Source organism: Puccinia triticina, chromosome 5A (assembly GCF_026914185.1).
Source record: "Puccinia triticina chromosome 5A, complete sequence".
NCBI classification, from domain to species: Eukaryota; Fungi; Basidiomycota; class Pucciniomycetes; order Pucciniales; family Pucciniaceae; genus Puccinia; species Puccinia triticina.
The window spans coordinates 2,195,487-2,211,850 of record NC_070562.1 but is presented as its reverse complement, the minus strand read 5'-3'; the positions used below and the strand labels follow the sequence as shown (position 1 = coordinate 2,211,850).

The 16,364-nt window shown below is 45.2% G+C and overlaps 4 protein-coding genes across 4 annotated transcripts; 1 reads left to right on the top strand and 3 right to left on the bottom strand.

Moving 5' to 3' along the window:
• Window positions 1-878: 878 nt before the first annotated feature.
• On the bottom strand, window positions 879-1,094 carry PtA15_5A269 (uncharacterized protein; the record flags this gene model as incomplete). The annotated part of the gene is made up of 1 exon (XM_053169011.1): window positions 879-1,094. One exon carries the CDS (start codon window positions 1,092-1,094, stop codon window positions 879-881), a length of 216 nt encoding a protein of 71 aa, XP_053020251.1.
• Window positions 1,095-5,115: 4,021 nt separating this feature from the next.
• PtA15_5A268 (uncharacterized protein) lies at window positions 5,116-6,453 on the bottom strand (the record flags this gene model as incomplete). The annotated part of the gene is made up of 2 exons (XM_053169010.1): window positions 5,116-5,127; window positions 5,347-6,453. 2 exons carry the CDS (start codon window positions 6,451-6,453, stop codon window positions 5,116-5,118), a joined length of 1,119 nt encoding a protein of 372 aa, XP_053020250.1.
• A 603-nt stretch (window positions 6,454-7,056) lies between these two features.
• On the bottom strand, window positions 7,057-10,198 carry PtA15_5A267 (uncharacterized protein; the record flags this gene model as incomplete). Its single annotated transcript, XM_053169009.1, has 6 exons — window positions 7,057-7,382; window positions 8,049-8,193; window positions 8,275-8,543; window positions 8,614-9,186; window positions 9,282-10,009; window positions 10,089-10,198. The coding sequence occupies 6 exons, from the start codon at window positions 10,196-10,198 to the stop codon at window positions 7,057-7,059; spliced, it is 2,151 nt and encodes a 716-aa protein (XP_053020249.1).
• Window positions 10,199-12,933: 2,735 nt separating this feature from the next.
• Window positions 12,934-15,632, top strand: PtA15_5A266 (uncharacterized protein; the record flags this gene model as incomplete). The annotated part of the gene is made up of 4 exons (XM_053169008.1): window positions 12,934-13,438; window positions 13,503-13,518; window positions 15,213-15,358; window positions 15,427-15,632. 4 exons carry the CDS (start codon window positions 12,934-12,936, stop codon window positions 15,630-15,632), a joined length of 873 nt encoding a protein of 290 aa, XP_053020248.1.
• Between the last annotated feature and the right edge of the window lie 732 nt (window positions 15,633-16,364).

Below are 16,364 nucleotides of genomic sequence, written 5' to 3'. Positions count from 1 at the left end.
GAGATATGAGAGTTATGAGAGTGAGCTCAGTGGTTATTTGCAAATGTAAGGGCTGTTATGAGGTGTTGTATGGGTAATGGTAAAACTATGGGTGGTATGTAAATAACTGGGGAATACTGAGCTGAGGAAAAACAACTGGGGGGGAGAGAGCTCCTTATATAGACAAATGTGAGGGATTTTAGCTACAAGGGGGACCCTGGATGAGGGATTTTAGCTGGTGGGCTGCGTACAAGTGGTGTCAGAAGATACTAAGTACAGGCAAAAAGTGGGGTGAGAAATGAAAGAGGATGTCATACTAATGCAAGGAGTGGATAAACAAAGCCGGGAAATGTCAAATACAGGGGTACCTCATGCAAGGGGTGCATAAGTGGTGTCAGAATAATGCAAGGAGTGCAGAAATGGGGTCAGAAGACTGCATGCAGCTGCAAGGGGTGCATAAATGAGGCGGGGACATGTCAAATACAGAGGAAATGGGGTTGGTCCCCTGCATATGCAATGGAGATAAGAGGGATAGAAAAGAGTATGTGTTTGGCTGGTGCTGAGTATGTTTATACCTGGGAGAGGTGAAAGGTTGATGACTGGGGCTGGCTGTGTCCATGAGGGTCCAAGAGGGTGTAACTTCCAATCCAGCGGGGTTCCAGTGACGCTTCCAGTGGTGACTAGGGGTAAAATTGTCCGTAGAATCCATTTATGAGGTCCATTTGGTGGTATCTTGAGGCCTAGGGTGAGTAAATATATGTATGAGAAAAAACTTTTGATTTTTCACTTTTCCGTCTACCACAACGCTTTGCGGGTTGATTGGGTTTGGTGGAGTGTGTTTGCGCCATTGGTGGGTGGAGATAAAAGGAAAATAAAGTTTATTAGAAGGAGTGGGGGTATTAGGTTGCGGAGAGTACGTGAGTTGAAAGAAGCTTGAGCCGGAAGATGTGGGGTGCGGTATGGGGAAAGTGAAGGGTGGAGGTGGGGTCTTGAGGTCTTGGCCCGAGGAGCGGGATGGTTATGACCATTGGTGGAAGCATCTGATGTGGTGGGATATCCTGGATCTTCATGATACAGGTGGGGAACACAGCAGAGATGCGTGGTGGGATTCTCATCTGACTGCACAGTACTGTAAGAGTTGGAGTGTAATTTTCTTTACTTCGGGGGGGGGGGGGGGGTGAGTATTTTCACACCCTATGTACTATGATGTGTAAGGGATGTGGGTGTGAATATACCAATGCACCCCCCTGAGATTGGCTTTTACACACTCGGATTTACATTGACCAGTTTGGTCGGAGGTGTGTGCAAAACTAATTGATTTGGGGGTTTGGAGTACTTTTGCATTGGGTATGTTTTACATAGAGGTGACTTTGCAAAAGACAATTTGTAAAATTCAACCACCACCTTAAATATGGCCAGACACTTCAGATCCAACTCTCAGTCCCAATACCTACCTAGAACCACCTTGGAGTCAGCTATAGAAAGGTTTGTTATGCCCTCTTTTGTTGTATTCTCAAGAGAAACAAACCTTGGACAAATGCCTACTACTGGTGACCTTGGACCTAATACTATGGAACCTAGAGGACAGCCCAACCTTGGATCAACTCAACAACCTGGACCTGACTTGGAATCCAATACTGGAGGAGTCATAAATCAGGCCAATCCCACCCACTTTGGAGGAAAAAACTTACCTGAAAACCCTGGACCTATGAGAAATGGAAGTCCCTCTACTACTGGAAGCCCTGCCTTGGATCCCCTTACTGAAAATTTTATGCCCAGACACTCAGAATCAGCTCCTATAAAACAACCAACTTATCTTAGACCAGCCATACCTACTGCTACCCATTACCTGGAAGGGGAACCTTCTATGCCAACTTACTCTGTAGGAGCTCACAAAGCTGTTAAAATCAAACCTCTGGACAAGGACCTATGCTTTGATACATTTTGTTTCAGATCATCCATCATTCTTGATCCTAATCCTAATCCTGTTGTTCCCAATACTCTAAGTTTTTCTTCTGAGTACTCTGACACTCTTCCTGTTCAAGCCTGTGCTAGATTGCATTTTTCTCCCTTTGTTAGCGGACTTGCTTCCCTGATTTCTTTTCCTTCCAATCCTCAATCCACCAAACCCCGACAAATGGAATCCTCATTGTTTCAAATCAAAAAATCCTCCCTCCACATGCTCTCTTTATAATTCCCTGATTCTCAATTCTTTTCTGGACCATATCAAAAACTTTTACCTTCCCCCAAATTCCTCCGCCTAGGAATCGGGGCTAGCCCGTGGGTACGGTGTGGTGAACAAAAGTGGTCCTTGCGTAGAAATTTCAGGACCCCGCCGCTCCAAGATGACTCCCAGGTAAAGTCGGGTGATCTGGAGAAACTCCGCTCCACAGCTCTGCCGCGTTGTAGGGCTCTGAGTGGGACAAATAAAGTAAAGTACGTAAAATAATCTAGCTCTGCAAAAGTAAACAGTAAAATAAAGCTCCGCCGCATAAAGAAGATAACTCCGCCACAAAACTCCGCAAAAACTGCAAGAAAACAGCCGTAAAGCAAGCACAACCGTAACACATAAAGCAAGTCTGCAACGTAAAACTCTGCTCCGCAACATATGCAAAGTAAAAGAAGCACAACAATCTGCAAAGTAAAGTAAAACCGTAAAAAAAGGAGAGTCTGTGGGGAGTATGATGCAGAATCCTCCCTCCCCCACTGTGGTTTTATAGAGAAAAGGAAGAGAACTAAAATATATCCTCTGCCCGCCTCCCATGCACGCCATCCGCTAACTCTGTTCACAGACGCACACTTGTCATCCGCCAAGCGCTATACACACACACATGTAATCCGCCAAGCTCCGCTCTCACACCAACTCCTGTTGTCTCCGCCGCTTGCCTTCAACCACCATCAAACTCCTCTCTCTAGCTTCCACACCCCTGTCTAGCATATGATGTCAGGATCCCACACGCCGCCCTTCTGGCTGCCATGGCTTCCCCCAGTTACCGCCTCCGCTATCCAGTCTGTGCTGGCCTGCTTAGTCTGAGTCTAGTTGTGCGCTCCGCTCCGCTCCGCACCGTTTCCGCACCCCCTGTGCGCCGCACTGATTGCCCTGTGGACAATTTGACACGTGTTCCAGAATTGATCACCACAACGGGAGCCTGCGCCTCAGTTCCCCAAAGGGCGCCCAATCATTATTTTTTCCATTATTTTTTTGCGTCGCTAGGAGCAACAGTGCAAGAGCTACTCTACTCAAAGAGGCAGCGTAGCGGTTTTTGGCCCCGCTTCGCTAAGCTTTCCGTAGCGGGCTTGGTGCTTCGCTATTTGCTACATTTTTTTAACGGGAAAAAAATGAAGAAAATAGTGTGCTTTATTTAGCGGAGAGTAGCAACAATTTGCTACGCTTCTCACTATAGTAGCGGAAAAAACGCTACTGTAGTGATTTTGCTGCGCTACTGTAGCACCATTCAAACATCAATACTGCACATCATAAAATGATGAAGGATTGATGTTTGAGTACTATTTCTGGCATTTTCCACCAAAAGGCAGACATGCCCGCTACGCTTTTGGAAGAAAAGTGACCCCGCTTGCTACGCTTTTGGCGCTAAAAAGCGCTCTTAGCGCCAAAAAGCACCAAAAAGCGTCAATTTTTTCGCTGCGCTATACTGTAGCAAAGCGGGAAAAAAAGCGCTTCGCTACGGGCAGGCCAAAACTGCAGTAGCGGTTCTGGCGCTTCGCTACCGCTCAAAGTAGCGGTTTTCCGCTAGCGCTAACGCTACTCTGGATCCAGAGTAGTGTTTTTCCGCTTTGATACGCAAACAAGCCACTTTTTGTAGCGAAGCGTAGCTCTTGCAGTGTTGCTAGGAGAGCCCCTATCACCTCATATGGAGGGGTACAGTTGCGAGGGGCATATTACTGTACGACCTCGCCCGCAAAATCAAATCTGAGACGCGGGCCAAATTAAGCCCATGCATATGGGCTTACTACAACATATAAATGATAGTTTTGGGCCTTTTGGAGGCTGTAGATTCTAGTTCTATCCAGGCTAAGGTTTCTGACCAGCCAGTTTTTTTTTTTTTTTTTTTGGCCCCTACATTACAAACCCGCTGCTAAGTACATGCCATAAACCCATAATTATGGCTTTATAAGCTGTAATTCCATGACTATGGAACTCATAAACCCATAGCCATGGGGTCCGAGCACGTCAGCCCTTAGTACAGAGTCCAAGTGCCCTCTTCAGAATCCTCTCATCACCCTTCACACAATGTGAACATAGGAGAGGTACATAACAAGCTTGATGGCGCGAGACAACCACGTTCAAAGATCAATCATCAGCAGATGGGTTTTCCAACCTGCAGCCCGCCACTTTTACTCTTGGCACAGTCGCTCCTGTTCTTGCCCGGGTACATATGTCTTCAAGGATGATCTGCCAAGGTTCTGTTTGATCCACACATGGGCATCACCAGCTGCTTCTCCTTGGGACTCAAGACCATCCCAGAGGTCGTTCATTCATAAATTCATTGTCAGATCCTGCCAAATTAGGCTGAATCTCCCGGGTTTTTTTTCCCTCCCAGATCCAAAAATTCCGAACCGGGGACCCCCGGGGGTTTACTCTGTACAGTAATATGCCCCTCGCAACTGTATTGTTGAAATTCCAGTGTTACCGGTCTCTCCCTCTTCCGCTTTCCCTTCCCTGTCACACCTGTCCTCTTCCTGACTTGTCACTCTCTCACTCCCTCCAGATTGCATATGCATAGTTCACCTTCTGTCCCACATTCTGGCCCCTCCACTTGTAATAGCTTATATATCCATGGCTTAGACAGGCTTAGACAGGAATAACAATCATCTGCTTCTGCGCGCATTTCCCTGAGGTCTCTACAGGATACAACCTCTTGTAGCGTGTGTGCTTTTCCGCCAAGCAAGCGAGCAGCTTTTCGCCCTCCTAGAGGGCTCCCTTGGCCCCTTTTGTTGTCTAACTCATAGTCTCTCTGAGCTTGTTGTTCCTCAGGCCCCTCTTTCCTTGCTCTCAGCCTCGACCCTCATTTCTCAGCTTCAACAGGTATTGGTAATCAAGACAGACCATGACTCCCTTAGTTGATATCTGAAATGAAAACTCAAAAGCTAGCCCTTTTTTGGGGGGCCCGTGCGCTAAGTGTTTTTCTAGAAGCGCGCACTGGGGTGTCGTGAAGTAAGTCCGTACATATTTCAAACTATGAATTAGCTGTAGCAGTAAGTACACAGAACGCTAGAAAAAAGCTTCACGTAGCGGCGCTAAAAAACCGCCAAGGGGGTATCTTATGCTAACCGCAGCGTAATAGTTGTACCGTTGACTAGGGTCGCACAATTCTCAGCGGTGGAGGTGCAATATTCACCGGCCACCTGTGATCTTATCTCGATGTCGATTTTTGCGGAGCCCATGCCGAATGAGTTGTTAATTGAAAGTGCAGGTAGAAGTCTTTGGCGTGCAACGTTCTGATGTTCTTGCTCGGGGCTTTTTGGCATATCGGCGTTGACTAAGGCTGCACTATTCTCAGCGTTAGGGTTACAATTCTCTCCGGCCGCCGGCGGTCTCATGTCGATGTCAATTTTCGCATTGTATTCCATCCAATGTGGGTTGTTGATTGAAATCGCAATAAGAGATTTTTGACGCTTAGGGCCACCCCGTTCTTGGTCGGTGCTTTTTGGAATATCGGCATTTAGCAGGGCCGCACGGTTCTCAGTAGTAGATGGGAAATCTTCACCGGCCACCGACGAATTTAAGTCGATATCGATTTTTGCATTGGATTCCGTGCAGTCTCGGTCGTTGAGTGGAATCGCAGGAAGAGATGTTTGACGTTTAGCGTCACCCCGCTCTTGCTCGGAGCTTTTGGCAATGTGGGGGTTGACTAGGGCCGCACGGTTCTCAGCAGTGGAGCTATACTCTTCAGCGGCCACCGGCGATCCTATGGCGATGTCGATTTTTGGATTGGAGCTTATCCCGACCGAGTCGCTAGTTGAAGGCACAGCAACAAGTTTTTGACGTTTAGCGTTATTTACTTCCTCAAAAGTTTGGGGAATATCTGCATTGGCCACGACAGCTCGTTTGCCAGTCGTGGAGTTACAATCTTCACCGGCTACCGGCGGTCTTACGTCGATGTCCATTTTTGAATTGGAGCCCATGTCGACTGAGTCGCTAATTGAAGGCGCAGTAACAAGTTTTTGACGTTTAGACTTATTTTGGTCTTTCTCGAAGCTTTCCGACCTTTTCAATCTTAAGCCGTTATCCTTGGTGGACTTCTCCTCCTTAAGATCTTTCCTCCGATCTTCTTCATTTTGACGAAACTCGGCAAAATCGCGTTCCGTTATTTCGTATTGGTTGGTAGAAAATTCCTCTTCAGAACCATGGCTGCAATCCTCTGCTTCCTCTTGATAAAACCCCGATAGATCGCCATCTGACCTTTGGGACCATATTTCGCTACCCCACCCGTGGCCACTACTATACCCCATACTATACACATACACAAAACCCGCGCGCGGCGGTGCCTATAGTACACAACTCACGGTTATAGAAATGCCCTCTGAGATCCTCCAAACCTCTTGAGCCTTGAACCCTTCATCCCCCCTGAAATCCGACAAGTCTTCAAGAACCCCTCCCGATGTATCCTCCCAGCCAGACCCTTACATGATCCTCACAACACATCACCCCACCAAGTAACTAAACATCACCCGGCCTCTCAACATCACTCCTCAGCCCACACCAGCTTCCGAGCTCACATCGTACTCCGGAAACAGCATAGGCCCCATGTAAAACACACTCACCCGTTACTCAGATCAGCTCAATGTCAATACAACACATGGCAATTTGAAGTTTTTATATTTCCTTCACACCACAGACTTGCTTAAGTTTTTTAACTTCATTTCTTGTGATTGTGTCTTATAAGTTTGTTACTCATATAAAATGTAAACTGGAAAAAAAATAAGTTTGACATTGAGACTGATAAAATGGTGACAAAACATGTGGATACCAGAGATTTACAACGACATGCGCTTGGAAGGAAAAAAAAACTTGGAATTGAACAATGATAAAAAAACCATAGTGGAGACAAAAGTTTAGTTATCTCTCTCATTGTCGCCCTCATCCGGTGCATTGTCTTCACCGTCCTCGTTGTCGCTGCTTCCCTTGAAAAGATCATCTTCCAATTCTTCACTGTTGGATTCAGTTGAACTAGCTGACTTGTCATCAGCATGGCGAGATGAGACATAATTCTGCTTCTTTTTCTTTGCTTCCTTCACCACTTGACGTTCGGATGGTTTACTTGCCTTGGATTTCGAGCATGAAGCCTCTTTTCTTGAATTTGAGTTTGTTGGCTTAGCAGATTTGATGGTCGCACCTTTTATAGTCGGTTTCTTTCGTATTTTCCTAGACCTTGTAGTTTCTGAAGGTGGCATGGCACCAACGGGGACGCGAACTCAATTCGATTCATCGAGAAGTGTTTCTTCGTTTGTATCACCCAGACATTGAGCGACATCTGCTGTGGGGCTTCCTAGAAGTTCAACCCAACCATTTTCAATGGCAATATGAAGTCGTTCGGCACCCCCCTCCGAAATATTTGCAGACCTTCCACAGAAACAGGCTGGTGTAACTTGAAGAGGATTTGGCTGGACCCGCAATATAACATTCAAGCTTGCCAATTTTTTTTGGGTATTCTTGCCAGGCCATCCCCTACGTGCCACACCATTCGTAGCTTTGACTGAAGAGCAAATTATCAGCACTACAAAAACAGTGCAGATACTGAGATACGTACAAAGAGCATATTTCAATTTTGTTCAAACTGCATGTAAGTGATCTATGTCCTCCCCCCCAGGTATGGGATTAACAGTCCCCGAGGCTAGATAAAGGTCAAAAAACATCAGCATTGTTCATATGCTTTGCATCTGCCTGTAACCTAATTGCACACACTTACCCAGGTCGTTTGCGCAATTCTCAATGGTCAAATGAGGATTTGCCGCCAATCGTTTCCTTTTTCGAGGGGGGAGAAAGGCTTCTCCCCCCATAACCTTCCCCAAAGCCAATTGGCCTTTGAAAAAATCTAGAAACGCACCAGTTGGGTTTGGATCGATTTCAAACATGTCAAGGAACGACTCGCCCATTCTACTTCCCCCACTCAGTACAGCTCTGCCTTTCAGGTGAGGGTATACTACAACTAAGTACCCTTCGATAGCATGGGACTTCTCCAAGTTTTTTAACTGGAAACGAGTCAAACTATCAGCAAATATCAACTGAAGCTGGGAGGGGTATGCCAGAAATACTGCGGATGGACTACTCACATCAACCAGTACCTTTCGAGCCCAACGATTGGCGTCAATCCCTTTCCCAGAACGTCTTTTGCGTGACTTGTTCTTAGCAGTATCAATAGCGTCGGAGAGTTCAATATTCTCGTCTTCGGAAGCTTCTTTGGCTGTTTTGGGCTCTCTTACAAAAGGATTTGGAAATGTTGCTAGAAATTCTGGGTCCTTGTACTTCTGCTGGTCTGCTTCATCTAGCTCGCGCCATAAGGCTCCGTACTTTGAGCCTTTCTCTTGAATTGAAAGAGATTCTGCAATAACATATTGATCAGTTAGCCTAAGATTCTGGCAATGTGCAAAGGGAATGAAAAAAGCACGCACTATCGTCTCGGATCTTGATAGCCTCGGGATCATACCGGCAAAAGTTGGTATACATGTTTGAACCTCGTGTGCGGTTTTCTGCACCCAAATAGGACTGCACCGAATCAAATTGAAGTCTCCTGCTTGCCGCAATAATAAGCAACTGCCTTTGAAACTCCTCGTAAGCCTCTTGGATCTCCACCTCATCAGCGGAGCACAATCGGACATAATGAGCATGCTTATTGACTTGTTGTTGAAGCTCATTGATATCCATTGTCTTCAACTCCTCAACCAGGTGAGGTGCCAACATCATTTGTGACTTGGATTTTGGTGGAGCTGAGGGTTCAGGGTTGCTCGAGGGTCTAGGATCAGAGTTTTCAAAGCTTCCTTCAGCCGTGTTCTCGCCATCTCGATAGTTTTCTCCCTGGTCGTCGAGCTTGCTCTGAACCTCATGGTTGACAAGCCTAGATTTGTTCCGATCCATCTGTGAGAAGTCAAGCCCAAGGGATACGTCTGGATCAAGTAGATTTGTGTTGCTTGCGGCTCCCTGGGACTTCTTCTTCTTTGCATCAGCACGTGCCTGTTTCTTGGCAGCTTGATATGTACCACAACCGTCACATACATCCACTTCAGTCAGTACAAAAAACAGAGCCCAGCAGTAAAAAAATCAGAAAAATTGAAACATTTACCATTTTTGACTGCCTTGGCACGCTCATGCTGAAGCTGTTCTTCACCGCGTCGGAGCTCTTCTTGAAGATTTAGAAGTGTGGATACACGTGGCGCGGCCACCGAGCGGTAATTTGAAGTGGAAACATCTGAGCGGTTTTGAGTCTTACGGGTTGCTGGAGTCACTGCGGACTCAAGATGTCGGTATTGCGGCGTAGACGGAGAGGTATCTTGCGAGGACCTGTTAAAAGGATCCGGGTTAGTCGGGTCATACTGCGAAAGACCAAGACGCTGTTCTGACTGTTTTAAAGGACCGCAACAAGGATCCAGCTGGGTTGAACGCCTGTCACAAGGGTGACATTGTGAAGACAGTTGACCAGGATCCATCAAGTCATTCCGAGAGTGGGAAAAGTTATCTTGCTGATTGGTTGGATGGTTGAAATTGACCTGGCCGAACCTATTCGGATGAGAAGATCGAACTGGAGCTTGATGCGAAGAAACTTGAAGAGGTTCTACATGAGCGGGAGCTTGCCGAGGATCTAGAAAGTTGTTTTGAGAGGGGGTTGAATGATTTTGGCGGCTGCTGCTGTTGAAATTGGTCTGGCCTATCCCAACAGAGCCTCGATGAAGTTGGTAATTCCCCGTATTCTGGTTATTATAGGTGTTAATGTTTGTGTTCAGATCTGTACTTCTACATTGACTTCGGTAAGGGTTTGGATTGAATGTACGTCTGTCAAATGTAAACGGTAAACTGATAGAAAATAATTGAGGATTTTGATCAGTTTGTAATATAATCATTAGCAAAAGAGGGTATAACATGACTTGCTCACCTCTGGCCTTCCGTGTGGTTTTGAAATTCCCTAGTGGGCTGAGCACTAGAAAAGAATGTTGCGCTGTGATTTCCGCCATTCGGATATGATCCTAAACCTTGATAAGACATTTGTTCCAGGACAGTTCTAGAGCAATCACCTGAGAGGAAGCGATGAGATGAATAGCCAATAGATGAGGAAGAAGCAAAAAAGCCCGGAGATACATACAAGTGAACGCGCCGCCGAGAGTCAAGCGCAAGTGCACGCGCCGCCAAGAGTCAAGCGCAAGTGCACGCGCCGCCAAGAGTCAAGCGCAAGTGCACGCGCCGCGGAGAGTCAAGCGCAAGTTGCCAAAGGCGGGTGTTGTGATTTGCCGCAGTCTTACTGTTGGATTACACGTAAACCAACAGTAGGACTGCGGTGCTGCGAGTGAGATTGGCCAGCCGCGGGCTGTGGCACCATCCCGTTTGATGGCTACGGTGCAATCCTCCGCATCAGCATAGGGTGGGTGTATCCCGGGGACCTGTACTGTAGCACTGAAAGCAGGACCCACACCCGTATCCACCCCATCAAATTCTACCAGGTACCCAAAAAAAGGTCACCTTAGCATTATTTGACATTAAAAATTGTCTACTTAATACCTTTGCAATAATCAGATACTTTCACAGCACCTTCCAAAGGGTACTATTTTCATGGTGAAAAGTTTAGGGAGTGGGCCAGAACATCTTTCAGATTTCATGAGAACATTTGCTCGGGAGGTAAAAGTAGGGTGGAGCAACACATTGGTATAAACCTTTTCTGTTTGACAAATCAATGACGTAAAAATTTTCCCAGCAGTTGATTGATATCATTGGTCTTTTCAGGAAGGGGCTAGTGTGATGCTAACAGGATTTTTGGAATGATGCTAGACCAGATTGCATGGCAGTATAATTGGTAGAGATAATTGTGATTTGGCAATGGGAGAAAATAGATATATTTTTGGTCTAGGTTTTTTGGCATGATGCTAGACCAGATTGCATGGCAGTATAATTGGTAGAGATAATTGTGATTTGGCAATGGGAGAAAATAGATATATTTTTGGTCTGAGAATTACATGAAGAGGAATTTCCAGAGCCTTTAATTAGGGAACATTTCAATTCTGAATACTTAGGCTGTAAAATACTTATGATTCATTAAGGGGGTCTCAAGACCAGCAGTAGAAATGTGATAAAGTCAGTGGCACTTATAGTTGGGATACCCTTTTTGAAAAATGAAGAACTGAGAAAATTATTTGTTTTGCCAATTATAATTTTTGGACATTTATCAAGGACATTTTTTGCCACAATTTATTATTGAAAGTGGTGAATAATATACAGTAATACCACCAATTGATGTTTCAATCATTCAAACATGTTGATCATCACCACTGAAATGACCAGTGTTCACTACAAATAACTTGTATTTTGGAGAAACACATCTATTCCACTTCCCACTAAGAATGCAATTCAATTGTTACAAAATTGTTAAAAATTGGATAAATTGCCACTTCCAATATGAAAATTTGGGTATCAATATCTTAATCAAACAGTGTACACATCTATTTGAGCACCTAACAAAAATACATACCAAGTAAATATAATAAATAGCTCAGCAAGGCTTTCTTTGAGAAAAGGAATGAATTTCAACCGTGGTAATAAATACTATGTTTCTTCACGCTTATGATTTTTCACCATGTCCAGTCTATAGAATTAGATCTACCAGTCTAATTCTAAAACTTTTACAACTATAGGGCATATGTTGCCAATTGCTCTTCAGCCTCCCAGTGACTTCCCATAATAACTCAGAAAGGGTTTTTGTGCTAAGGAATAAGGACATAATGTGAAAAAAGAAACATTAATTGATTACTCCATGCTCCCAATTTTTTTTACATCAGAGTGCACATCTAAAATGTGATTGATTGCTTCTTGCTCCCAAATTTTTACATGTTCAGTTCTTATAACCAAAAAGTTATAGGCACTTGGGGATAGGAATAATGCTTTATCCCCACTCAAGCTGGAAAATATTTTGAAGCCGGAGTCAAAGCGGGTTTGAAATATTGTTTTGCACCCGTGGTGTACGGATCACCTCCACTCAACGCTTCACCCACGTTACTGGCATCACCTTGACGCACCGCTTCACCCACTTGACTGGCACCCCCTCCACCCACCGCTTCGCCAACTTGACGCGCCGCCCCCTATTGCGAACTGCCAGCAATTATTCTCCATCGTGGCCAACTGCCATCGGCATCTCACCCAAATAAAGAGTAAGTCTTTCTGCATTGTACGCATTGCCAACTTGACTTGATGCACTTGCCTTGGAGCTGGACCTTCAAAGAGTGATCCCGATCTACTTAAGAACTTGGTTGGGAAACTCTTTGAAGTATAGCTTCTTCATGCTAGCTGCATCAAGGAAAGACTAGTCTCATCTGCTTGGGCACTTGCTTCTTGCTAACGCTTTCATTCATTTCTCCACATGTTAGGCTGTCAGTTTTTGACTTTGCAATTGATCATTTAACTCTCTACATGATCAATTGTTCAACCCTCCATTGATTCCAGCTTGATTCGGCATTTTTCCAACATTCTCGTCGACTCGCCTTTGCTCGTTTCCAACAACCAACTCAAATCTTACCAGGCCCTTGCCCGACTCCCCATCTCGCATGAATCGAAAGACTTAAATGCATCCAATACTGCTTGGAATTTAAACCACAAGTCTTCTGGCCGCCCGGCGCCGAATGAGAATCACCAATTATATTTTCCAGGCACGTAGCTTACTGTCATTCACCTTACTTGCACAAGGTTCTTATTCTATTTTTGCATGTGAAACGCTTGCTTTTTTAAATACACACAGGATGGCATTAAAACTCTACAAGGCTCCTGTGAGCGGCACCCTCACTCAACGACTTCGAAGAATGCAAAACGCCGAACGGATTGCTGCCGCACGTACAAGATTTCTAGGTCTGCAATTGGCTCGTCGTGATATTGAGAACCAACAACTGTCTCGCGATCAAGAGGTCATTGAACATCTGATGGAGAACCCATACGAGCCCGAATCAGGTACCAGTGGCAATCACACAAGCCCCGACACACTGGATGACGAGTGGTTAACGTTAGTTGCGCCCCTTGATGAAGACGACGACCTTGATCGAGCGATCGAAGCAGACAAGGAGCGTTGGCGACAGGAAGCCCAGCAATTCAACTGGACAAGCGTTATGGACCAACTGTTTGCGGTGTACATCGACCTGAAGGGCCGCACAAAGAACTGGTCTGGTCAAAATGCGTATACTCCTTTTGTTAGATGCAACTGTCTTCCACAAGAAAAGAGAAGTCGCTTTGTGGACATGGTGGATATATTCAGTAAGTCCCCATGATGTCTGCTTGCTCGGGTCAGAATCAGATTTTTACAATTTCTAATTATCAGGCCAGCATCGAATTAAGTTCAAATTTTGCAACTGCACGAGCAATGCTGTTTGTCTCCTCAAGCACGGTTTCCTCCCAGCATCACCCATCAGACCTCAAACCGCTTTTTCCCTCCCCCTGCTCATTTTTCATCATCATTTATGGAATAACTGCCAAGTTGGCACCTTTCCATTCATGACTGCCTTGCGAGATTGGCTTGAACCTCGGTCCGAACAATTATTTGCTCGTAAACAGAAACATGTGAGTACTTTTCAGTATTACTGCTTCCGGTGCAGTACTTGTCATCTGAACCTCAAACCTCACACTCCTCACACTTTTAGGCTTGCGAGATGCGGAAGCCTTTTTCGTCGGCCATTGATCTTTATCGTGCGTTGGAAAATAAGTCAACCGAGCTTGTATATAATGTTCTACAACTGGAACCGCAAGAGATCCTTGCAACTGAGTCTTTTCCTGCCTGTTTTGGCCCCTGTCCACCAAACGCCGAAGACTACCCGGACGCCACACGAGACAAGCTAATTGTGTGCCTTGATGGTAATTTCCAACATCGACATCACGCAAATGCTAGCAAGGACTACCGACCTCTTCAAACTCCTTGAATATTCCTCAAACCCCACGAGTTTGATGATATGAAACGGGTCATAAGGGAAAAGGAAATCGAGCTCAGCCCCCCTTCAAAGGTCATTTCAACTACTTTCCTGTCAGGATTTCATGAAACCCAATCACTAAAAACTATTTTGAATTGATAATCATCAGGCCGATCGGTGTACTGATTCACACAAGGCTGCAGATGATAAGCGCAATGAGTCTACTTGGAAGGGCTGTGATGATACAGGACTCATGGGCTGCTGCTGTCGACATGACTCAGCCATATATATGGGTAACATATTCAAGTCTGGCGAGCAACAATGTCTTCCCATTGCTATTATCGACAAGCTAATTTCGGAGTGTGGCGAGGAACGGAAGTTTGGAATTCTCTACGACATCGGATGCTCTCTTGATAAATACATGGATGCGGTGAGTTTATTATTCTCTGTTCTGTTCTTGTGTTTCTACTTACATCTTATTTGTCTGAGTCATTTAGAGAAATCTGCTTTCGGAACATCGCCATCGAATCAAGTTTGGGACTTCCGTATTTCATGCCTATGTTCACAACTGGGTCTGTCAGCTCGATTATCACCCCCGGTACAATACAGGATGGGGTCTCTCAGATGGCGAGGGGCTTGAACGCCTATGGTCTTCTCTTTCAAAACTAGTCAGCCCACTACGATACGCAACAAGGAACCACTGACTGGGTTCAATCGCCCACTGTTTGACATATCTGAATTTAACAGGTATCACAAATTTACGTAAGTATTTATTCACCAACCCCAAAATTTCCAAAGGTTAACTCTTCAAAAATTCTAGCTTCGTGGCTTGAGAGGAAATTTCGAAAAGCCTTGAAACGCCGTGACAAAGCTCGAGCAATTCTCTCTGGCCTGCAAAACATTCAAAACCCGCACTCATCAACGCCCACAAACTACACAATTGAGTTTTTCAAAGAACAGTGGAATGCACAGCAGAATTTTCAAACTAATCACACAGAGGATGAGGAAGAACGTCGTATGAAGTTGGTCTCGTTGTACAAGAAAGAGGCTGTTCTAGAACTCTTGAGGCAAGTGTTTGTGAATCAATTCAATCCACGTTTACTTGTCTAATAGACCCATATTTTTAGGAATTGCTTGCGCGGACCTGAGATATTTTTAGCTACTGAAGAAGAAGTGAACGATCTTTTGGCTTCCATCTTAGAGCTTTCAGAAAATCTGCGGGAGGAGCTGAATGAATTAACAGGTGAACAGGACATGCGTGGTGTGATGAATGGTATGTTTCATATGTCTTATAACTGGTACGGTGATTTGTGAATGATCTGACTTTCTTGCTTGGAACAGATGAAGAATCAAAACTTCTTTTGCTCCTCTGGAGCGCCAAAGCAGACCTGTTCGTACAGGCAGTACACATCCAAGCCGAAAAGCGCCCTCTTCTTGAATCAAAATCGATCGGTGCACGTTTGGGTACAAAGCTCAAGGAGAAAATATACAAAGCCCTACAGGCGCGCCGACCAGCGGTCAAGAAGTACATCGATGCCTTCAATTGATGCTTTGCCAATTATGTCACAAAGTTCCCCAATCAGAAACTGAGTGATGCAGCTGACTATCCCCTGACGTATGACAATTTTGTTACCTTCGAGATTGATCATCGGTTTTGGAATGATGGTCTATACTACCATTCCAAAGCTCCTTGGGCAATTGATTGCGATGTTCGTGCGGGGATTACTGCAACATTAACTCTCAGCCGGGTGCAAGAGGAATTGCAGCTTCTCGCCCAAGAATTGTGCCGGGCTGTGGGATGGGGAGTGGCTTACTACAATTGACTGGAAAAATCAGTAGCCTACCTTGCAGATCGTCAGTTCAGGTGTTTGTGCGATTGATTTATTTTTAGATAAAGATGCTCTGACAATGTAACCTTCAACAGGTATTTCTCAATTGGATATCTATTTGGCAGACGGTGGCCAAGAGCTTTCCCCAGATCACGTGGATCAATTGTTGTTTGGCGGTTTTTCGCAAAAATACAAGTATATTGTAATCAAGCAAGAGATTATGCGACGCTTGGAAGCTCATGGTGCATTAATGCACCAGTGGTCGGATAAGATTCACTGGCTGTGGCAGCAATGTCAACCTCTGGCCAACCGGGACTACATATCAGACTGGGATCAAATGATTGACAAGGTAAAGGATGGTAATCCATTAGCGGCTGAACTATTTGGTGGTGTTGATGAAGAAATGGAGGAAACAATCCTTGGTGTGGAACTGGACAATGGTGAAGATGC